The sequence below is a fragment of the Phacochoerus africanus genome, chromosome 9 (assembly GCF_016906955.1).
Source record: "Phacochoerus africanus isolate WHEZ1 chromosome 9, ROS_Pafr_v1, whole genome shotgun sequence".
Lineage (NCBI taxonomy): Eukaryota > Metazoa > Chordata > Mammalia > Artiodactyla > Suidae > Phacochoerus > Phacochoerus africanus.
Genome location: NC_062552.1, coordinates 3941088 through 3964805, shown reverse-complemented (window position 1 = coordinate 3964805; position 23718 = coordinate 3941088). Strand labels below are relative to the sequence as shown.

Sequence of the window (23718 nt, the reverse complement as noted above, 5' to 3'; positions counted from 1 at the left end):
TAATGGACTCTATAATATATTATGGCTGTTAGAAGGATTCTCTTTGGAGTTCATCCTAAGTCATGACCACACATTGAATACAGGAGGTGGGGGGGATCACTCAAGACCCCTAATATTCTTAGTAAGTCACAATATTTGAATTTATTGAAAGTGAATTATATATGTATAATTTTTTTAATGTGTAGACACCTAATAACATGACTTCTAATTATATAAAGTTTGGCAGAATTACAACAAGGAAACCAACAATTCCACAATCAACACCGATCTCTGTGTAACTGAGAGATCAAAGGAACACCATGAGAAATGATTTAAATGGATAAGCTTAGTCTGATGAACAAATGTATATGTTTTAAGTTAAAAATGAGTTGGAAATATTTTTGGTGGATCATGACATGTGTCGGTACCAGACAGCTAGTATTTCAGAGGCTGCTTTAACAACTTCCAGTTACTACTGCGATAGGAAAAATGCACCAAGAAGAAACACACTCACAGGAAGGACGCTGGCACAGTGGTCTGCAAACCTCACTGCAGAAATTGCTGAGTGAGCATCAGAGAAACGAGAACTTGCTCCAGTCTTGGGTTCTATCTTTGTGCCCACACGAACGATTATGCAATGGCCTTTGGCTCCCTTTAGAAATGCATCGGGCTTATCCAGAAGCTCAGCTGTTGGGACGGCTCTGCAGGACATCCCGTCCTCTCCTCTCCACTTCCAGCCTGACTTGATTAGAGGCCCCTCTTCCAGCTTCCAAGTTTAGTTTGTCACTGCTTTGCGCCCCTTTAGAAGAGTCCTGCAGGCCCGGGTCTAGGGCCACACCTCATCAGCAAGTAGATGCTGTTCGTGTGGCATCATCAACATCTACAACAGGGCGCGCCAGGACCCTTGGACAAGTGACCACCATCAACAGGGGCACCACAGGCTGGCATCCTCAGGCCTCATTAAAGGAGCTGGGTGAGATGCCCAGGCAGGTCCGCTCTTCACCTACCTGGATGCCGGCTTCCAAAGAGAAGGGGAGCCACAGAAAAGCCGGTCCATTCCCTGCATCCTTCATCTGAAATCCTTCTCGGACCCACTGCCATGACAGGTTCCTTGTGTTGGAAGGCTTTTCATTGGCTTCCGTTAGAAAGAGATCCATACATATCCTCACACACACCATGGCATCCAGCTGATTATGAATCGAACCCTCCATTGACAAGAGTGAACTGCAGAAGTAATTCCTGTGGAGTAGGAGGAGCTGGTGGACGGGAAGCCACTGCAGCAAGCGCAGCTGATGACCCCTCCTCCAGCAAAAGATCTGAAATGAGCACGTGCACGAGTCCCTCTCCTGCTAATGAAGAAGGAAAGACACCAATTTTTAGGAAAAGTTAAAGTATCCACGAGCTGAGGTTGCTCCGCTGGCCCCAGCCAGGACCGGCACTGCCAAGGGTTAGCTTTGGGCCAGGGGCTGCCCACAGGGCCTTATGGGTATCCTCTTCTCCCATCGTCATATCCTGTGAGGCAGACGTGATGACCACCGCTCTCCAGGCGGGGGAACCCAGGTGAGGGAACCCAGGTGAGGGAACCCAGGCAAGGGAACCCAGGCGAGGTGAGGAGACATTAAATAACTGGCCCAGGGTCACACAGGAAGCAGGTGAGGAAGCCTTGATTCCAACTTCAGCTGTCACATTACCCTGGGGGATACTGCAAAGCTCCTACAGACCTGGGGCCCACACATGCACCCCCATGTGTGCCTGCAAACCTGCACACACGCACACACAGGCCGTCAGCATTGTGGCAACTTTAATGAAGCCAGCCTTGTTTGTAGTGCACCCCCCTCCACCCCCGTCCTCTGCTGCTTGTTGAGGTTTTCAATTGCTACTATTCTTTCAATGAATACGTTTGTGATAAATTTGTGGAATTACTGTTAGGCTTTGCTTCTATTGATCACTGGGTTCATATGTGTCACTACCTCACCATTTTTTTTTTCTTTTTAGGGCCACACCTGCAGCATATGGAAATTCCCAGGCTAGCGGGTCAAATTGGAACTGCAGCTGCCAGCCTACGCCACAGCCATAGCAAAGCGAGATCTGAGCTGCATCTGCAACCTATGTGGCAGCTTGCGGTAATGCTAGATCATGAACCCACTGAGCAAGGCCAGCGATCAAACCCATGTCCTCGGGGACACTGTGTTGGGTTCTTCACCTTCTGAGCCATACCAGGAATTCCTTTTCTTTTTTTTTTTTTTTTTCCGCTATCTCATCATTTTAATTGCTATGTTTTGCTCACTATGCTTTATCACCGAATGCCTTTTATCCCGAAAAGTGAGATAAGTGAGAAAGGTAGGTATGGGGTCTCTTATTTGCTTCTGTGGCTGGTGGAGTCTGGGCACCCCCAGAGTAAAGAATGGAATGGAACAAATCCAGGCGGCTTCACCGTGTGTCTGCACCTTTCGCTGGTGAAGCTGCTTAGAGCTCCGGGAAGGTGTCCCTCTCGGCTCCTGATGACTTAAAGTCATCAACAGTTTACAAGAATATCTCCTCCCTACAAACTTGGAAGGCTTCATCTGTCAGAGATCCAGTTCTAGCTGACGTTTCTCATGTTTTATAAAGTCTTTTAAAATTTAAAAACCTTTTGGAGTCTCTTTAAACAAGTCCAGCCAAAACTCTGGAGGCGCTAGGAAGCCACAGCATGGCTGAAACATCTTCTGGGCGGTTCTGTAGTCCTCCCGTTGCCCTGAGAAACACACTCACTCACATCACTCACTCACTGACAGGCACACACTCACAAATACAGCCAGACATACACCCTGGCTTAGACAAAGCCCTCGCCTACTGGCTCACCCTCACAAGCATCCTGGCACACACAAAACACTCAGACTCACTCACTCACACAGTCGTGTACACACTCACATCCAGACACACATTCACAAATACCCTTACACACACACACACACACACACACACACACTCACGTCAGTTCTTTAGTGGCTGTGGAGATGAAGAAATTCTGTTGATTGGTTGCACAACAGACTCACCGCTCCTGGACCACGCATTGAAAAATAAAATGGTACATGTGATGTCATGTGCGCTGTACCCTGGTTGAAAATAACAGTAACATTAGAGACATACTCATGCGCGCGGTGAGCACGCAAGCGCATTAGTTCCACTTTTCACTCCTAAAGAGAAAACAGATTTCCTCCACTTGGGTTCCTCGAGGCCCTGCCAGCAGGAGACAGCCCCGCACTCCGCCGCTCCTCGGGAAGGCAGCTTAAGGGTGACAGCCGAGCTCTGGCGAGAGAGGGCCGTGCCACCCAGGAAAGCTGAAGCAGGAGACGCTTCTGCATCTGGAGCTGTCACCGCGTGTGTTACCTCTCTTCTAAAACAAGACAGCAAGGTGCTGTCGGAGAAACAGTCCTTTCTCAGAACCCAGGCCCGATTGTGGCTGTGGCTGCTGTGATGCTTTAGAGATCCCTTCCTGGGGCTTCCAGTGTCATTGTCAGTCGTTGCAAAGGCGCCCCTGAGGGTCCTAGAAAGACGTGAATGGAGGAGGGGCCACTCCCTCCCCAGCTGCTCACAACTGTGGCTGCAGCGTGATTAGAAGTTTTCTCCCAGCTCCCCCCATCCCCTCCCCATCTCCACCTCCTTCTGGAGGGGAACATGTCCCCCCAACTCCTAAGGCTCAAGGACAGCAGAGGGAAAAGCCTCCCCCAAGAGATGGACTTTCATCAGGAGTGTTGCAGGGTTGGGCACTTCCGAAGGCTTCTTCTTATTTCTATCCACCCATCTCCCTCTGCGATGACATCTATAAACCCACAAAATCCACGTCCTGTTTCAGCTGGAAAAAACCAGCAGGGTCCAGATGTGACTGATGAGTTTTCTGTTTGTTTGTTCAGGATGTGAAGTTTTGCATGTAAATCACATAGAGTTTGCGGGAACAACCATCCCCTGAGCAAATAGTCTGCTTCCTGGGTATTGCCAAGTAGGAGAAAGATGGTAGTTTATCTGGAGAGAGAGCCATGTCTGTATCATATAAATGGAAACTCAGAATCAAAGAGTCCAATTAAGGGAACTTGGAATCCCTCCAGCCATGTACCTCCTGTTTACCTACCCCTCCCAAAGGCCACTACACATTTCTGACAGGAGCCAGGCCCCCTAGGGCAGGTGTTCAGGCTTTCTTGTCCTGCCCCTTGAGACAATGGGGTGTAAATTGCAGCTTTCTTCAAGGTTCACCCCACAGGACATTGGGACCATGGCCCCTTCAGCTGCAGAGAAGAAAGACGATGTGCCAGGGCTTATGAATATCCTCAGAGGTGCCATCCTGAGCCCGTGAGGCCAGGGAACTCTGGGGACAGACCTGTATGTCCCCAGTGACCTGCCCACTGGACTTGGCTCAGGCCATCGTTGTGGCCTCACAGCGAAGTCAGGAAGGGAGAGTGAGGCTGGCGGCATCGTGATGAAAGGTCTGCTGCTTGAGGTCCCAGTCCTGGAGCTGTTGGCCCTCAGATCACTGGTCCCCGGTCGCTCTGCCTCAGGTGGGGGAGGGGAGGTCGTGCAGAAGCGGGGGCAGCCCAGCAACCCCACCGCCTTGAAAGGCCTTCTTGAGCAGTGGCCTGCCTGCATCCGAGACCTTGGATCTCAGGATTTTCCTGGCGCTGGTCGCATAGGCCCCCTCTGCCCAGCATGGACCAGCCTCTGGGTTCTTAGAAGGAGGTGGATGCTCTGAGTAATCCCCCCCGACTGTACAGCATAAGTCCCCTGAGCTGTGCTTGTCGGTGCCTTGACCGACAGCTCCTGAAGATGGCTGGTGGGCAGTTAGTGAGGGGAGTGAGAAGCTCTGGAAAGATCATGGCTGGACTTGGGAGGTGTCAGGATGGAAACGGATCACGTGGGGGTTGCTGAGAGTGTCAAGGGTGCCTGTGAGCATGGAGCATGGAGGAAACTGCAGAGAGTGTATGTCTCAAAGGCCAGAGGAGAGACCTTCGAGGCACGAGAGGGCAGCAGAATTCAAAGCTTCCAGATGTTAAGTAAATGGGAACTGAGTCCTGTCCTCTGGATTTAGCGAAGAGACGGGTGACCTTGAATGACAGTTTTCAGCAGAATGATGGGCGCAGAAGCCAGGTGGCAGAAGCCTGCAATGAAGAGGAGGAGAGAGAAGGAGCAATAGCTGGGGGATGAGGCTTGAGGGAGGGCTTTTAAGATACTGAAAAGACTAGACTCGGAGCTGCATACATGCTGATGGGAAAGCAGCTGCTAGAGGCAGGGGGCTTAAAGGTCCAGAGGAAAGAGTGGAGATGCCTCAGAGCAAAGCCGTGAAGACAGGACGCAGAGCACCTGGCTGTGGGCAGGGGGTGGGTGGCTGGGAAACTTCCCACGATGGGTAAGTTTGCAGCTTAGTTCATAGATCTAGTAGCAGAAAATTGAGACAATTCTCACACGGTGGCATATGTATGTATGTATATAGTGAAATTAGATCCAGGGGTGAGGTCAGAAATTCGAAGACAGTAAACTTTAGAAACAGCCATGACGGGAAATAGGGGTATTTAGAGATACAAAGACTTGGAGGGAAAAAAAAGATGGAGAATTTTAGAAGGAAAATGTTCTTTTCTTTCAATTATTGGAGAAGAAACCAAAATGGTTTTCAGGAAAAAAAGTGTCATTTTCTAATTTTTGTGGCCCTGAAAGATATTTCTTTGTCTTCCTCCAGGCTGGGCCCCCCTTCTGGCAGGAGACCTTGTGGTTGGGGGGAGGCGGAGGCTCTGGTGGATGCTTCCAGAAAAGAGCCCCTCAGCTGTATTTACACAGGAAGGACACGTTGCTCTTGCTTTATGCATGGTCACAACCTTCTGTGACCTGCCTGCGGTAGGGCAGAGCCCCCCTTCTGCCAACCTCGGAGTCCCGGAGGGCAAAAAAATTCCCTTAGGAAGGAAGAGCCTTCCTTCCCAGCCCTCTGATCAAAGGGCAGGGCGTGGGGTCTGCTGGGTGCTGCCAGGTCCATCAGCTGTCCCTCCCAGCCACCAGGTGGGGAGAGGGTGGCAGACCTGGAGGTAAGGAGGAGACGCAGGGCTGGGAAGCTGGGAGAAGCGGGGGCCTGAGTGGAGGGGCCGCCTGCCAGAATAACAGCAGGGTGTCAGAGGTAAATAGAAAGTCCTAGAAACCGCTGCTGGCTCCAGCTGTCAAGAAGGGGGAGGAGAGAAAACGCTGTGGGACGGCGGGGGGGGGGGGGGGGGGGGAAGGGGGGGGGGGGGGGGGGGACTCTTAGGAAGTTATTTAAGAGCCAACTTTCTGGTCGTGTATCCTGTGTCCTTTTGAGGAAGTTCCCCAGAGTCGCACAGAGCCAGCCTGCGCGGGGGCACCTTGGGGAGGGACCACAGGTAAGCAGCCTCCCTCCCGCCCTGACTCCCCTGCTGTGTCCACCCCCTGGACCTGGGCTCCCAGGATGAGCCTCAGGTGGCTCTCGGAGTGCAGGGGGCAGGGATCAGCAGCAGCCCCACGGGTCCGCCTCTGTCCTTCGTCTGTTACTTCCTACCTCCCCAGCACCCGCTCTGAGCAGGGAGTTCTCTCAGGGATCCTGCGGACTTTCCAGACGGCGCTGCTGGCTGAGAAGGGCCATGCATGGGGCAATTGGAGTGCTCTCCCGTAAGACAGGTCCCCCTCTCTTCGGGGGGGCAGGCTATGGAGAGAGGATGTAGGACGTGGGAGAGAGGGGCGAGGGAGGAGCTGGCAGGAACACCTGCTTGGCTGGAAGGCTGTGATCCATCTGATCCTTCCGGCTTGGCTCCCTGTCTCTGGCACCCCCCTCGCCAGACCCTCATGGGGACCCCAACTTGAGCATGACCCCCATCCCAGACCTGGCCAGGGGGCGGGGCTTCTGCCCCTCTTCGCTCATCTAGCCCGGCCTTAAGGGCTTCTCTCACCTGGGGAGCACCCCGCTCTGCACTTTAAAATTCCTTCTCCCAGCATTGCTCTCCCCAGCTCTGTCCAGCTGCCCACCCCCTGCCGTTCTGCACCAGAAGAAGGCTTTTTCCTGCCTTCTCTCTATGGTTAACCCTTCTCTCTCCCCTGCCCCCCCCAGCCTCCCAGAGATTATAAATATGTCTGCAGGTATTTATAGACACCCACGCAGACTTCATACCCCCAAGACCCAAAGCCTTAGCAAGTGGCTTCTTGCCTCCAGCTGTGCTGTCTTTGCTCAAGGCTTTTCTGGGACAGCCTCCCCCCGCACCCCGCCACCTCCCCCCACCCCTCCAGCCTCTATAATAGCCACTCTTCATCTCCTAGGGTGTGCCCTGGTGTTTGAAAACCACCAAATAACCAGGAGTCCTGACTGGGGAACCCAGGCGCTCAAGGGGAATGTTTCACAGGGGCCAGAAACAAGGTCTCCCTTCATTTGGTCAGTCGGTCAACAAGTACCAACCAGGCCAGGACAGTAAGGGGTTTAAGCTGGTGGTTTGCCTCGCAACCTCCCAAGGATGGGGAGGCGGGCTTGGGGCAAGCACTGTGAGCACTGCTGACCGAGGAAGTTTAGAGAAGGGGCTATTTCTGGCCCTATTTAATGCTGCAGCGTGCCTCCCTCTCACCTCCGCCCCCCCCCAAACTCCTACCCAAACTCCACCTCCCTCATCCTGCTCCCTGTGGGCCTGGCTCCAAAGCCACCCTACCAGGTTCACTTCTGAATCTTGTGGGGCTCAAACTTAACCCCCACCAGACCAGAAACGCTCCAGGGCAAACACCTTCTGTCTTATTCTCTAATGTGTCCTGAGTGCGAGGACCACAGGCTGCCATGAAGCGGGCCCTCGATAAGTACTGGCTGAATTAACTTGCAAACATGAACGCTTGAAAGGAGGCCACGCCTCTGGACCTGGTGGTACACGTTTGTTCTGACAGTGATGTGCGCCCCAGATGTCTACTGGTGGCTCCGTGGGTTAAGAACGTGACCAGTATTGGAGGACATGGGTTCGATCCCTGGCCTTGATCAGTGGGTTAAGGATCTGGCGTTGCTGTGGCTGTGGTGTAGGTTGGCAGCTGCAGCTCCAATTCGACCCCCAGCCTGGGAACCTCCATATGTCATGGGTGCAGCCATTAAAAGACAAAAAAAAAAAAAAAAAAAAAAAAAGAAAGAAAGAAAGAAAAAAAAGAAAAGAAAGAGAAAAAGGTGTGTACATGAGATGGGCAGAGGTCCATGTTTATGACAGTAAATGTTTCTTTCAAGAGACTGCTGTGAAGGGGTGGGAGGAAAAAACCGCTCTCCAAAATCTTTGACATGTTTCATTTCTTCAAATCAGCCCTCTTTCTTCTGCTCTCTGCACGTTTTGACACACACAAAATCTCCCCAAGATCCCTGGGAAACGGTCCTTCATCCCGAGCCTCCTCCCTCCCGCCACACCGCAGGGTTTATTTATGCGAAACCCAAAACGTGTTGCTCAAGAGCCCCCCACAGAGAACGCCTGTTTCTCTCTTCCTGAGTCCTTCCCTTGAACGGAAAGGGCTTCTACCCCCTTATCTGTGTCTCCTTTTCCTTCCCCCAGGAAGCTGCGAAGCTGAGAATGGCTGAGACGCCTGGGACCGGGACCGCCTTCGGAGGCAGGAGAGCCCTTCCCCCCAACACCTCCAATGCGGCAGAGAATGACCCCCCCACCGTGGAGCTGCAGGGGGGCCTCATGCCCCGGGGATTCAACCCTCAAGGTACAGGCACCTGCAGTGCGCCCCCCACCTCTGCCGCTGCTCCTCCCCCCTGGGCGCTGGTCAGCACCCTCTGTCTCCACCAAGGCCCCCTGCCAGTCTCTGGTTTTAAAAGCTTCCAAAAACCCTCTTTTGAGGGGTAAAAGCACCGAAGACCGGCATTCTTGTCCCCGCTCTGCCACTCAATCGCTGTGTAATCTCAGAGAAGTCACCTCTGCAAACAAGGGCGCTAGTTTCGCCTCTTCCAGCCTCCTGTTCTATTTGCAAGAATGTTCTCTATCTAGCTGGAAGTTTCCACTTCCCAAACACGGTGGCTGTTTTGAGTGTCTGGCTCGCAGCTCCCCCGGTGCATTGCTGCGAGTCTCGGAGCTGGCAAGGGGCACGGGGCTCTGACAGTGATGGAGATGAAGCCCTGTTTCTCTCCAGAGCCGCGTCCCCTGCTCTCACCCCCGCCGATCCCAAGGGACCTGCTCCGGGAGCAGCAGCCAGCCGCTGACCTCCACACAGCCCCGTCAGCTGTGACAGGGCCCAGGTGGCAGCGACGGCTTGGTGACACAGACACCATTCCCTTGGGCCATGGCAGGGACCTTCAGACTCACGTCCTTGAATGGCATCCAGAGGGGAGCATGTGCACCCCAACCCACTTTTGCTCCTGAGGGGGCTCTGTGCCGGTTTTTACTGCAGAGTAAACACCCGCTTGCAGGGGTGGGTGCCCACATCACCCCGCGGTGAGTGGTTAATCCGTCTGGTCTGCAACAGCCCAGTGGGTGAAAGCAAAGGGAAAGGACAGTGCTGATCACGAACAAAGAGCGAGTCAGAGAACAGCCCAGGGGTCGTGGGCAGGTGTGACTGTGCTGGCCTCATGTCTGCACCATGTGACGTCCGGTTGTGAGGACAGAGAGATATCCGGGGCCACCCAGGGGGCGCCATCCAAACCGGAAGCAGGGAAGTGGCGGAAAGGCATCTTCAGTTGAGTAGCGGAGGCAGAACAAGGGGCAAACTTGGATTTTGGAGCCCTGTCTCCCTGCGAGATGCTGCGCTCTCCAAAACGCCACCATTGGAGCCACAGAACTGCATTTAAAAGAGCTTTCCAATCAATTCATCCAAATCCTCTCTAGGTGAGGAAACTGAGGCCAATGCAAGCATTTGATGTTCACGTCTTCCCTGCTCAGTCTGGAGCCTCCCTTTCCTTTTGCGCCTTCTCTTCTTTTCTCCTTCCTTCATCCCTTCTTTCCTCCCTCCCTCCCTCCCTCCCTTCCTTCCTTCCTTTCTAATGCAAATAGAATTAGAAAGCATGCAGACATCAAACTACCAAGCAAGCTATCTTGGTGTATTCCATTTTCTAGCAAAATTCCTCTCTGGCAGAGTAGACTCTGGGGCCCAGGAGAGGGGCCAAAGTGCTGGAAGAAGCGGGCAGAGAGGGCAGAAAGAGAAGAGGGCACAGGAGAAATAGGAGGCAGTACAGCGTGTGAGGTGTAGCGGAGTCCCTCGGTCTAGGACTCAAAAGAGCCGGGGTCCTGTCCCACGTCTGCCACTTGCTCGCTCTGTGACCCCAGACAAGTTCTGTAAGTGCCCTGAGCCTCAGTTTCCCCATCAACGAAATGGGAGCAATACCCCCTTCACGGTTGCCATGAGAATGAAATGACTGGTGGCTGTGGGAGTATGTGATCGATACTGGTCATTGACTCAGAATGTGCAGATTACTCCCCCCCTGTAAAGGCAGGAACCCACGCAAGGGACTCTTGATTCCAAGGGGACATGAGCAGCCTGCAGCTCCCATATGTCTAAAATGGAACACAATGCTGCCAGGAAGAAAATGGCCAGAGAACTTGAGCCAGTAGGTCAATTTTTAAAAAAATCTGGGCGTACTGTTTTCTGGTTATTTATTTTTGGCAGCAGAGGTGGGGAGGTATTTTGAACTGAATTATTTTGCAAAACAGTCATTATTTGCTGGGCAAATGGGCACCATCCAAGGGACATTCTGGGACACTTATTACAGGCCTGGCATGGGCATGTGGGTCCAGTCAACAGGCCATCCCTTGAGAATGGAACGAGTCATCAGCCCAAGAGTCATTGTCACCTTTTTATTACTAACAGCTTCCAGATTTTGTAAACATGTATCCATTCAGTAGTTCTCACACGAATGAGCTAAGTGCTACATGCTCTGAGGATAGGACCTGCGAACTCAGGAAGCAGAGCCCTAAGTCCCAGATGAGTGAGTGGAACAGAAAAGAAAACCAAAAACCAGACCATCGGATCAAGGAGGTCCGTCTTCCAGTTATCCTTCACATTTCAAAGCTCCGTTTAATTGTACTAAGAGCAGGTTTTTGGGGAGTTCCCGTTGTGGCTCAGTGTTTAACGAATCCGACTAGGAACCGTGAGGTTGCGGGTTCGATCCCTGGCCTCGCTCAGTGGGTTAAGGATCCGCCATTGCCGTGAGCTGTGGTGTAGGTCGCAGACATGACTCGGATCCTGAGTTGCTGTGGCTGTGGTGTAGGCCAGTGGCTACAGCTCCCATTTGACCCCTAGCCTGGGAATCTCCGTATGCTGTGGGAGCAGCCCTAGAAAAGGCAAAAAAGACACACACAAAATAAATAAATGAAATAAAAGCAGGTTTTCGGGCATGAAATATATCAAATTCTCCCCGAGTCAGCCCTGCTAAGACCTGGTCACTTGGGTTCCAGGACCATCTTCTCGCAGTTTCCTCAGTGGCCACAAGTGGAGGACCTGCCTCTCTCTGATTGGCTGAATATGATCAGCTCCAGGATAACAGAGCCGAAGGCAGACTCTCTCTCCTCACTTGTTTGTGGATGCTTCTTCCAAAGTGCCCCTTTTAGCCAAGCTGCTCTTGTGAAACGGACTGAGAAGGGCAGAGAGGCAAGAGGAGGCTGAGGGGGGAGTGCCGATTCTTCCTTTGAATCGCCCCGCGGCCGGTTGATGTGTGTAATGCATCCTGAGCGCATATAAGACCTTTAATTCACAACTTCGGTCAATATTTGGTTAAGAACTCTCTTAGTCTATGTTTTATTTATATATTTTTATTTGTTTATTTATTGCTTTTTAGGGCCACACCTGCGGCACATGGAAGGTCCCAGGCTAGGGGTTGAATTGGAGCTACAGCTCCCGGCCTGTGCCACAACCACAGCAACGCAGAATCCAGCCACATCTGCGACGTACACCACAGCTCACGGCAATGCCAGATCCCCAACCCACTGCACAAGGTCAGGGATCAAACCCACGTCCTCATGGCTACCAGTCGGATTCATTTCCACTGGCCACAGCGGGAGCGCCGAGTCTGTATTTTAAAATGTACAAACTTGCATAAATTTCCTCCCAGGCAGCAGCATGACATGTAATAAAGATCTCAAAATACCGAGATATGTGAGGCGAGAATGGAACCCCAGGGGTGGGGCTACAGCCCGCCCGCAGCAGCGGTGTTTGACGTCCTCCTGTGTTTTCAGGGGATGCTTAATGCCACCCCCCCGAATGCAAATGTAGCTGAGAAAAACATGCGGAAATCTCAGTTTGTTTGGATTTGCATTTTTTTTTCTAATAGACAGTGCTGCATGCTCACTTAGTGTTTCTAAAAATCTCTCTACAGCCTTTCCGGTCTCAAAGGTCATTTTAGCAGGAGATGTACATAACGTTTTGGAAGAGAATCTTCTATTCTTGGGCCGGTTTGACCCTGCGTTATAAACAATAAGTGATAGTCTGCAGAAGTGATTGTAATACTCATTTGACGGGTCAAATGCGATTTGAATTCAAACTGGAAAGCAAGCCTGGATCTAGTTTAGAAAATAAACACAGGTGGCATCTGGTGTTTGGGGGACTAATGGGGTCCGTGCCTTCCTGATTATGTCCTCCTGCACGACTCCATCTCAGAACTCGATCCACTCACAAATGAGTCCGTCATCCATCTCCCCTTTGTGCAGAGTCAGCCTCTCTGGGTTCAAGGCTGTTGAAAGAATAAGAAAGACCTTCACTCTATGACGAGGGAATGATGCTGTACAGAACCACTTCATCCTTTTTTTGCTTGATTTGAGGGAACATGATTGTGTCAAAAAGTACTCCAAGCTCTGTCTGCGGACACAAAAATGATCAGTCCAAGACCTGGCCTCAAGGAACTGTCCACTTAGACAATGAAACAAACAAATAAAAGGAAGAACCAGTGGGGTCCGTGGAGTGGGAAAGAGGGTGAGAAAAGCTTTGAGATGAAAGGGCACCTGAATTAGGTCTTAGAAGATAAGTAAGGGTGTTCTAGGCAGACGAGTGCATGGAAGGGCATTTCTGCCAGAGGGAACAGTATATGCCAAGCAGTGATGACAAGAGAGAGCAGATGAGCCTGAAAAAAGGAAGCAGGGGTCACATCCTAATGGACCTTGAAGACTTTATCTTTCCTCCTGCAGATACAGGGGACTTGCAAAAGATTCTAAATAGCAAAATGGCACAAACAGAATTATGTTTATAAAGATTGCACTAATAGTGAGCAGAAAATGGAGAGAAGAAGAAACATTTGGAGGCTGTTGAAATACTTCAGGCTAGAGGAGAAAGACACCAGAGGGATTTTAGTCCCTGGAGAAGGTGCTAGGCTCATTTCTCTCATTCTAGCTTCCACTGAGCTTTCTCTGTATATTTGAGGCACGGGACATTTTAATAGCAATGGTTAAAAAACAATAAGCTTAGAGTCCCCGCTGTGTCTCAGAGGGTTAAGAACTGACATAATATCTGCGAGGATGTGGGTTCAATCCCTGGCTTTGCTCAGTGGGTTAAGGATCTAGTGCTGCCGAAAGCTGCAACATAGGTCACAGATGCGGCTTGGATCTGGTGTGGCCATGGTGTAGGCCCTAGCCCTGAGAACTTCTACATGCCATACGTATGGCCCTAAAACAAAGAACAAAAGGAAAGAAAAAGGAAAGAAGGGAGAGAAAGCAAAGCAAAGCAAAACAATAAGCTGTGCAAGCACGTGTTTTTACTCATTCAAATTAAAGATCCTTCAAAATTCTGAGTATCCAAAAGGAATCTGAGAAGACAACTTTAGCCTGCAGTTTTCACAATAAACAGACCTGCCTCCTCATGGACAGTAATTTACCCGTATCGTTGGTAATATTACCCACGATTGCAAGGAGGCCTCGGTTCACTAGGGAATTCCTGGGAGATGAACATAAACATTTAACTTCCTTCAAGATTCCATCTGTGACAGGTATCATCATTCTCTGAAGAATATTTTTACAGCCTAAGGAGGAAATATCTACTTTTTTTCATACTGGGGAAGGGTAGAAGGACAGGGAGGCAGCTGACTCATGAGAAGAGATTTTTTTTTTTTTTTTTAGCAGTCTATATTCTGATGTGTTTGGAATTAGGCTGAATTATGTTAGGTAGACTTTTTGAAAGCTGCCACTTTGAAAGAGCAGGCTGCCACACTTCCAGCTACAATCTCTCTCTAAAAAACAAAACAAGACAAAAAAACAGTGGCTTGGCAACGAGCAGTTGTGTTCTGCCAGGAACCAGGCTGGCCGGGGGGAAGCCAAATTCATGCCCTATTTGTGGCGAATGGCGCCCGGGTGATGAGAAGCCTCTTTCAATCTACACTATGTCTTGTTAAGCCAATGAACAAAGGAGAAAAATCAATGCACCAGCCTCATAAATGTTTACGGAGGGACTGCTACACGGAAGGAGCAGTACGAAGCAAAATTGACCAGAAAAAGAGTATGATGTTTTTATAACTGTGCTCGTCTCTTAGGACAACCATCTGTAAAATCCTTGTGGTTATCAGGTTTTATAAGAACCAAATATTTGGGGTTCCTGTCCTGACTCAGTGGGTTAAGAACCAGACACAGTGTCTGTGAGGATGTGGGTTGGATCCCTGACCTCACTCAAGGGGTTAAGGGGCCGGCGTGGCTGCAAGCTGCAGTGTAGACCACAGATGTGGCTCAGATCTGACGTTGCTGTGGCTGTGGTATAGGCTGACAGCAGCTCTGATGTAACCCCTAGCCTATAGGAACTTTCATATGCCGTGGGTGCAGCCCCCCCATTTTTTTTGTAAAAAGCCCAGACAAAACACTCTTCACATGCATATTTATATATTTATTTAGTATATATAATTGTTTCCACTTAGGAAAAACTGTAAGACTATGATCTTGGGATGGGGCTTAATTTTACACACTCAAAGGAATTCATTAGTGCTTTCGCTTATCCTTTCTTAGAGGGGTCAAAGTGAGCTCTGAAGAAATGGCATTTTTATTCCAATCTGAAACACAAGTGCTGGTCTGGAGGCTTTGTGTGATAAAACCCAGCATGTTATCGTCAGCAGTATACACATATATGCAGGCCTGAAATGGGCATATTTTGAGAATGAAATTGTCTGATAAGTGACATGTAAAGGACTCCTATGGTTAATCCCAGGATGAAGGGAAGGCCTAATTAAAAAGGAACAACCAGCTCCTTGATCCACTGTGTCAGGTATTAAACTTGCTGGAAGCGAAACCTGATGCACTTGTTATGTCATTTGGCAACTGGCCCGGGCTCAGCAACAAGATGATGAAAGACACGGTCTGGTCCTCGAGGGGCTTACAGACCCCTCGAGAAAACCACCTATACTCAGAGAATACCAAGTCGCTAAGGAGAATAGACTTTTTTTTTAAAGAAAAAAAAGTATTCTGGGAATAGAGAGGAGGAAACAACTCCATTTACCTGTAGACATTCAGGAAAAGAAAAGCAGGCCTGTCTGTTGAGAAGATTTGGCATTTTCTCATTTAATCTCCATGGGGGTCTGTTGAGAAGATTTGGCATTTTCTCATTTAATCTCCATGGGGCCACCATTTTGCTGAGGAGGAAACTGAGGCACACGTTTATGCAACTTGTCCAAAGTTACAAAGGTGGTTAAGTGTCGGAACTGGGATCTGGGCTCTGTCTCATCCCCTGTGCTATTCTATTTCTCCTAGTAATAACAATAATATACAATTATAAGAATATATAGGAGTTCCAGTCGTGGCTCACTGGTTAACGAATCCGACTAGGAACCATAAGGTTGAGGGTTTGATCCTTGGCCTTGCTCAGTGGGTTAAGGATCCGGTGTTGCCATGAACGGTGGTGTAGGTGGCAGACTCAGCTCGGATCCTGTGTTGCTGTGGCTGTGGTGTAGGCCGGCAGCTGTAGCTCCAATTGGACCCCTAGCCTGGGAACCTCCATATGCTGCGGGTATGGCCCTAGAAAAGACAAAAAAAAAAAGAATATGTATGTATATATAATTACAAGAATTTCCCGGGTGCTAGAGTCTATATGAAAGACTCAGCATACATTTTCCTGTTTGTTTAACAGTTACACCAACCCTATGAGGTAAGTATTTCATTGTCTTTCTAAAAGTAAGAAAACTAGGCTCAGGGGGATGAAATACCTTTTCTGAGGTTGCACAATTAGTAAATAGTGAAGCATCTCCCATTTTATGCAAAATACGCCACCAAAAATCGTCCCCATGACCTTTTAACTTTGGAAAGTGTTGCACCTGTAGATTTGCAGAGCACGTCAGCATCTTACAGCCTCGCATCAGTTCTGCGAGAATCCCGACTAACTCTGGTTAAACCAGCATTTCCCAAACTGGTTTAACTCTGGAACTCTTATTCTTCCAATACCCATCTATAGCCTACAGAACTAGCCCTGCACAATGCCACCTCAAGGATGGACTGACCTTAACCAGAGTCACTAGACGTTAACCAGGCTCCCTGGACTAGGGCGTGGAACTAGAAAGCCAGGGTTTTCATTTGAGAACGAGGAACCAATGAGAACTAGGTACCGAAGAAAGACCCGAATTTCTCTCTCCAGCTTTATTTTTCCACGTAGGCAGAACTCAGGAAGTCGAGACACAAAGCTAGTACCCTCATTGTCAAGGGCCCATCATCACAGGGGTGGGGGTGGGAAGAGCTGGGGCAGATCCTGCGGCGCCCTGGGACCAGGGCGTTCACTCCCCACAGGCAGACTGGACTCTCTCCATCCCTCCCCTGGAAGCCTGACCAGCTCCCAGCTGACCTTTCTGCTCCCAACACTGCCACCCCCCAATCTGCTTTCCTCTGTCACCAGAAGAAGCAGTTCACGTTTCTGTATGTGTCAATCTAGCCGTGCCAGGTTGCTATTCCAGGTTCTTCCCTGGATCCCAAGACAGTTGGAGTCCTGACTCCTTAACAGGACCTACAAGGCTCGTGTGAGCGGCTCCTGCCTGCTCTTCCACGGGGTCCCTTACAACACTCCAACCAACCAATCCTTCCAGTTTTTAAAGGAAGGCGCTCTCTTGCCTCCCCCTTCGCCCATCCTCCTCTCTCCCTGAAACATCCTTCCTCACCTCTCTTTCTACCCGGATAGCTTGCTCAGCTTTCTGAGCCCTGCCTGCACCTCACTTCCCAGAAAGTTTCCTTAATCCTCCCTCAGCGGGGGGTGAGGGGCTCCCAGCCGGAGACCCTTCCCCACTCACTATACTTCCATCATCAGAGTGTGCGTGACCCTATAGCATCATTCCCATTTCACTTTTTAGCGTCTACCACTGAGCATTCACCTAGCTTGTATTTATTTGGCAGTGACCTGATCAACATCTATAGCCATGGCTTGCATGGCAACATAAAATAGCACACATGCAATTCCTGGAGAACAGGAAGTTAAGGAGGATATTGAGTAGATTTAATGTATGTTTAAGGTCTAAAAACTGTCTTAAGAATTCAAAACAATAAGCCAAACACAATAAGATGAAATTTAATATGAATCCATGTAAAGCCTTAAAATTAAGCTAAAAGGAAGGAAACAGATACATTGACAGAAATGGCTAGTTGGCAACATTTAAGTGACTTATAAGGGTCTGAACTAGTTTTAATCCAGCACTGGTAGACGTGACACCAGATTTTTTTTTTTCTTCTTTTGGCTGCACCCACAGCAGGTGGAAGTTCCCCGGGCCAGGGATGGAACCCAGTCCACAGTTGTGGGAATGGCAGATCCTTAACCGGCTGTGCCACAAGGGAGCTTCCCAGAATGTATTTTTAAGGATTTTGCTTCACCAGGTGCTTAATGTAAATCAACAATAAGAATATTCAAACCCCTAAAAACACCTTGAACGGAAGTCCTAGAAATATCCCATTTGTTTTGAAAGATGCAATGGTCTCATTGTACTTTCCTGGAAAAGCCATAACCAGAGAAATGTACTTAATTCTAGGAAAAACACTACAAAAGAGAAATTCGTAAAATGCAATACATATATTTCAGAATAGAGTACTGGCTTAAAGGTCTGGAAGTGATTTCTTAAAGGGCAGTGGATGCACCGCCTTTGAGCCCTCGCTGCGCCTGCGCGTGGCGCCAGGGACCCAGGCTGCGGCGCCAGAGCCCGCGCTTGCGCGTCGCGGGACAGACGATCCCAGCGGTGGCGGCGGCGGCACTTTTAACCGTAAGCCGCACTGCTCCCGCCACCAGTGGACGGTGAGGTTTAACGACTCACGCTGTGACAAGATTGAAATGCCTCAGGGAGACGTCAGGGCTGCTGCCGCCGCCGTCTCTGCTTATTGCTGTGCCTCCCCTGTAAGTCCAAGTGTCCTCTCCGTGGGGGTCAGCGAGATGTGCAGGTTCACGGATGTGTGGTGTGGACGGCGCCTACAGGCAGGGGAGATGAGATTCCGGTTGTGGCCTTGAAGTTTAAGGTCGTCGTGGACTGGCCGCCAGTCTTGAGCTGCCTGAGCTTAACTCAGCTGGTTAAGGTGGATGCACGTGCTCGGCCCATGTGCAAAAACTGCCGTCTAGGGCCACCTGCTTGCTTGGATATGCCCCAGGTAGCTCCAACAGCTCCCAGTAACAGACTTGTGAAGGTGAGTTTGATGTTTGCAGCGGGGGGGTGGGGGAGGGTGGGGGAAGACGCAGCCCAGGCACCCAGGTAAAGGCACAATCCCTCATAATCCAGATTCTTGGTGGGGAGCTGTCTCCTGGGCTTTGGTGAAAGTCCATCCGTTCTGAGAACAAGGTGGCACCTGGAGAGGGTCCAGTGCAATAGCTAACTGCTTTGGAGCTTAGTCCTTGAGGAGCCCCCAAGCTGGCAGGCTGAGCAGGCAATTGGTGTAAAGTCCAGCTCAGGAGCAGGTCTTTAAAAAATGTGGCATTTCCTGGTGGTCTAGCAGTTTAAGCCTTTTAACTGCAGCGGCCTGGGTTCAGTCTCTGGTCTGGGAACTGGCATCCCACATCATACTGTAACAAAAACAAAAAGAGCTAGCAGTGCCTCTGCTAGAAGCACAAAATGTGGTCTGCTTTGGATCCTTTACGGGATGTGTTCAGCGGTCCCCCAAGAAACAAGCTGCTATTGGCCGCTGAGGGCCCAGGGGCCCTATACCCCAAATTTATTTTGTTCCTGTCTTCTAAACGGGATTCAGTAGAAATAGCTTCGATCCTTACCTAGTATTTGACATGAAATATTTATTTTGTGAAACAATGTAAGCGATTGTAAATCCCCACGTATCTATTCGATTACGTGCAATAGTAGGGTGCAGTCACAAGAGTGCATTTAGTCCTTTGCCTTTAATTATTGCACAAAAAATTAGATAAGACCAGTGAACAAGACAAGTGCACAGATAGGCAAAGTCACCTACACAATGAGAAATTAGAACATGAACTGGAATGATCCAATAATTTAAGTCAAATGTTTTAATTAATCAACCAAGGGTTCAAATATATATCTTGTCACTGTATTAATTTCTTTAAAGTCATGTTCAGGCACAGGGCTGTTTAAAAAAAACCATGAATGAGCTTTATCCATAGATGGAAGTTGTCAAATGTTACCCCAGGTTTGATGTGGAATGCAGCTTTAAACAAACAAAAAAAATGTGTTTTAAACATCCTTCTCAAAGCAAATTATGCAATTTGAGAGCACCTTGAAACTTATCGACTAAACATGCTGACGCAAATGCACAATATAAAGTTGGCAACGTTAAAAGAAAAACAAGGGATGAAGATAGGGAGAATGTTTTACTCAGAGGAACCCTGAAGGGGTCTTGATATTCCTGGAGAGTGCCAGACGGAGGGACTAGAGCGTAGTCTGTATTCACACAGACGTTAGAACCCGGATCCACGCTTAGAAAGAGTGCAGGGCAGCAGATGTCAGGTCATCTTGTGAGGAGGTTGCAGATGATGCAGGATGTTTACAGATGCGCTGTTTGCTTTGTAAGGTAGTGGATTCCCTATTCAGACGGAAGCTGGAAGCCTAAGCATTAGGATGTTCATGGGGCTGTTTCATGCAGTACAGAGCTGGTCTACCAGATGGCCCAGAAATTCCCTTTGCTCTTTGAGATTCTGTGAGGTCGTGATATCAATGTATTCCCCCGTGAGTCCCGATGAATGGAGAGCTGATTAAACCTTTTTCTGAGGAATTAGATTTTTAGACGTTTCGACAAAACAAAACGTCGTTGAAAAGTCACGGCCCTGAGAAAGATGGCCAAGTGAGTTGAAACGACGGTCCTTCGCCACTGGGACATTTGTGCTTCTCCACCTCTTTCTGAAGCTGGTGTAACGCTGGGGGTTGCGACCTTAATAAGACCAGAGAACTTAGGAGGAAGGTGGCTCAGAAGAGAGGGCGGTATGGAGAAATGAGCATGATAGAAGGCTCTGAGATGAGGCAGAAATAAAACGGCGTCTGGCACTTTCTGTTTGTTATAATGTCGCAGTCAGAACTGAGGTGAGCCCTTGTAAAATATAGAACAGCTCCATCGCAGGGCAGAGTCAGCCAGCTCCGAGGAAGCCTGTGGCCCCACTCTGTGCAGGCGTAGTGCCAGATCCTGTTAGGTTGTTGAATCTTTGTAGAAATTCTCAAGATAGCAGTATCTTCATTTCAAAGGTGGTGAAACTCAGTTTCAGAGAGGCAATGTCTCTTACCTTTGTAATTAGGAGACCTGAGATTCTAACTCAGGATTATCTGGACTTTGAAGAATCAAGGATGTTTCTGGGACGCCTAGACTTTAGAACTAGGAGTATCTTCATGAGCCCAGTCCCTCCGTTTGGCCTCTGAGAAAATGAGGCCAGAAGGGACCAGGCGTCCTGCAACAGGACTCCCAGGTAAAAGCAAAGGAAGCCAGTGAGTCTTGCAGGGTGAAGCCACAGCTGTCCGTGTACACAGAGTTCACAGCTGTGCAGCCCGCAGGGTCAAGGAGAGGGAGGGAAGGCAAGAAGCCAGGGTGCACCCCTCCCAGCCTTCTTTCCATGGTGCCCCTCGGAACCTCAGATGCCCACACAGCAATCTGTCTTTAGATCTTCTCAACCGCAGTGTAGGCGCAGAGTTAGACTTGCGTTCGCATTCAGTGATTCTTTGCAGAGGGAATGTGGGGCGGGGGGAGACCTGACTTTTATCCCGTGCTCCCATGTCTCAGATAAATATATAATGGACATTTGCACTCTCAGTTCCAAAAATCAGAGGGAAAACCTGTAGATTTCGGCATCACACCCAGGTTTGACTTCCAGGTGGGTTGTCTGTTTAGTGGTCAGGGAAGTGTGAGGCATGTTTCTGCTTGTGCAGAGTGGGAACAATCCTACCTATACCTCAGAGGAAAGTTGGTGTCCTTTCCCCACACGTGTTCCCTCTGTTCCCTGCCTTTGAGGGACGAGACCTGCTTTTAGAAGTATGGAAGTTGGTGGGGGCAGGGTTGACCCTTCCTGAAGGAAGGAAGTAAAACTTTGGCTGGATGGTCAGTTTTGTCCTTAGAACGCCCCTTGGAGGCTTGATCAAAGTTGATTCCTTCCTTTTTAAAGGCAAGACCATTAGAGAGGTTATCCCCTGCTTGTCCCAACATAGGGAAGATGTAGCCATCACGGGAGGCACATGATATAAAGAAAACCAACATGGGACTTGAACGTGAAGACTTGAGCTTCAGTCCTAGTTTCTCTGTGTCTAGACGCATGGTACAGGTCTCATCAAACCTGCTCTGTTATCCCAACGTGAGGGCCATGGGGTCTGAAATGAGACCAGAAGGCAGAGGAGGTTTTTTTTAAATCTTTGAAAGTACAGCGTTTCATCCGATTAACCTTTCTACTTCGCTTCTTCAGGAAAAATGATCTTGTTTTTTTTTTGGCTTTGTGTTTAAACCAGAGACACTCAGTGGTTTCCCCGATTGTTTTCTCTGTGTACAGACTACCTGAATGTGACGGATGTTCACCTGTTCAAGGAGCGATGGGACAGCAACAAGGTGGACCACCACACTGACAAATACGACAGCAAGAAGCTGATTGTACGCCGAGGACAGCCCTTCCACATCCAGATCGACTTCAGCCGTCCCTATGACCCCAGAAGGGACCTCTTCCGGGTGGAATATGTCATTGGTGAGTCCCACGTGCGAGCCCTGGTCAGGGCAGTCTCCTCTCTTACGGGTCATGATGGAGGATGGGCACGGGCACCGTTGTGTCGTGTCCCAGAATCACGTTGTGGCAAGTGCCTGGAGCTGGGAGCACATCCAGCTCCTGGACCACCCTATACTCTAATTCGGGTCTGATATAATGCCAAACATCAAGAATTTGGGTCAAGTTAGGCAAAAATTTGGTATAAACGGAAGTGAGTACAGTTGGCATAAAATGTTAATTCAGTTTTTCTCCTGAAGTGGTTTTGGCTTCCTACAGTTGTGACTTTGAACTTATCACCTCTGCCCTCGTGATTTAAATGGTCTCATGGTGAAAATATTTGCAAATCTTCATATATGAGCTCCGTGAACATTTCCCAGAGTTTGTTCTGCTCTAATCTCATCCCATGGCTGGCTTTCTAGTCAAGTTCACCAAACACTTTGTGCTCTCAGCTCCTCTTGTAGGTTGAGAAGGCTCATTTTCCATTAAAAGTTCTGGGAAGTACCATTTCTTTGTTTGGGCCAGTGCTTCCCAAATGGAGCCCTTTATTAAGTCCTACGTGTTAACATTAGACAATTTTGGTAACTGTGTCTCTAGGAATTTACAAAAGAAACAAGTAAAACACCTGCAAGGATGGTTTAGTATCAGGAGAGCTGTCCGAATAATCCCATATATAAAAATAAGTGGAGAAGTCAGGTGATCACATCAGGTTATTGGAAGGAATATGGTTAAATTCAGCAGCTGTAAGACTTTAAACAAAAGTAGGAGAATGGGAGTTCCCGTCGTGGCGCAGTGGTTAATGAATCCGACTAGGAACCATGAGGTTGCGGCTTCGGTCCCTGCCCTTGCCCAGTGGGTTAACGATCCGGCGTTGCCGTGAGCTGTGGTGTAGGTTGCAGACGCGGCTCGGATCCCGCGTTGCTGTGGCTCTGGCGTAGGCCAGTGGCTGCAGCTCCGATTCAACCCCTAGCCTGGGAACCTCCACATGCCGTGGGAGCGGCCCAAGAAATAGCAACAACAACAACAATAAAAGACAAAAGACAAAAAAAAAAAAGTAGGAGAATGCTCTTCAGTTATACTCAAGATTAGTCCAAACCAACAGCCCTCGGTATCATAACTGGTAAAAAATTAATAATTTTCCTTATAATCAGAAATTAGAGAGATAGGCCACTAGCACCATTTCTTTTTTTAAGCATTATTTTAGAGGTTTGAGCAAATGAGTGATAGAAGAGAAATATCATAATATCTGTTACACATACATATGTATTTTGTATGTATGACATAGTTGATTTATACATGTGCATGCGTGTGTATATTTGGTATATACACACCGTGATACCACAAATGACCGTGTGTGTATGACCAAATGACCAAAATACAAACATATGACAAAAAAAGTACCACAATCAGTGAACAAAAGATAGACTTGGATACATATTCAAAAATATGTCATAAATAAAATATTAACACAGAAATCAAAAAACTCTTCCATATCATCAATCATGCAGTTGAAAAATATGTAACATATATGAAGAGACAATTCACAGAAGAAAAAATCCAAGTGGTCTATAGTCGTATGAAAACATGCTCAAATACACTAGCAGACTAGGAAAACAAATCAAAGCAGTATCTATCAGGCTGGCAAAATTTTAGGAAAGACTGTCATTTCTGTAATATCTCCTGCCATGAACATAGAGAAAAGCACTCATTGCTGATATATGTGCA

The 23718-nt window shown here is 48.9% G+C and overlaps 1 protein-coding gene and 1 non-coding gene across 3 annotated transcripts in view; both read left to right on the top strand.

The window, feature by feature from the left end:
• Window positions 1-6258: 6258 nt before the first annotated feature.
• F13A1 (coagulation factor XIII A chain) overlaps window positions 6259-23718 on the top strand; it is a 151751-nt gene continuing 134291 nt past the window's right edge. For both annotated transcript variants that reach the window (XM_047794523.1, XM_047794522.1), the window contains exons 1-3: window positions 6259-6350; window positions 8505-8661; window positions 21790-21978. In XM_047794523.1, the coding sequence (XP_047650479.1) occupies window positions 8523-8661; window positions 21790-21978 (328 nt within the window). In that variant the 5' untranslated portion in view covers window positions 6259-6350; window positions 8505-8522. The remainder of the gene's footprint in view (window positions 6351-8504; window positions 8662-21789; window positions 21979-23718) is intronic.
• On the top strand, window positions 17951-18089 carry LOC125137048 (small nucleolar RNA SNORA76). The gene has a single exon (XR_007137356.1). It is a non-coding gene; the product is annotated as a small nucleolar RNA SNORA76 (small nucleolar RNA).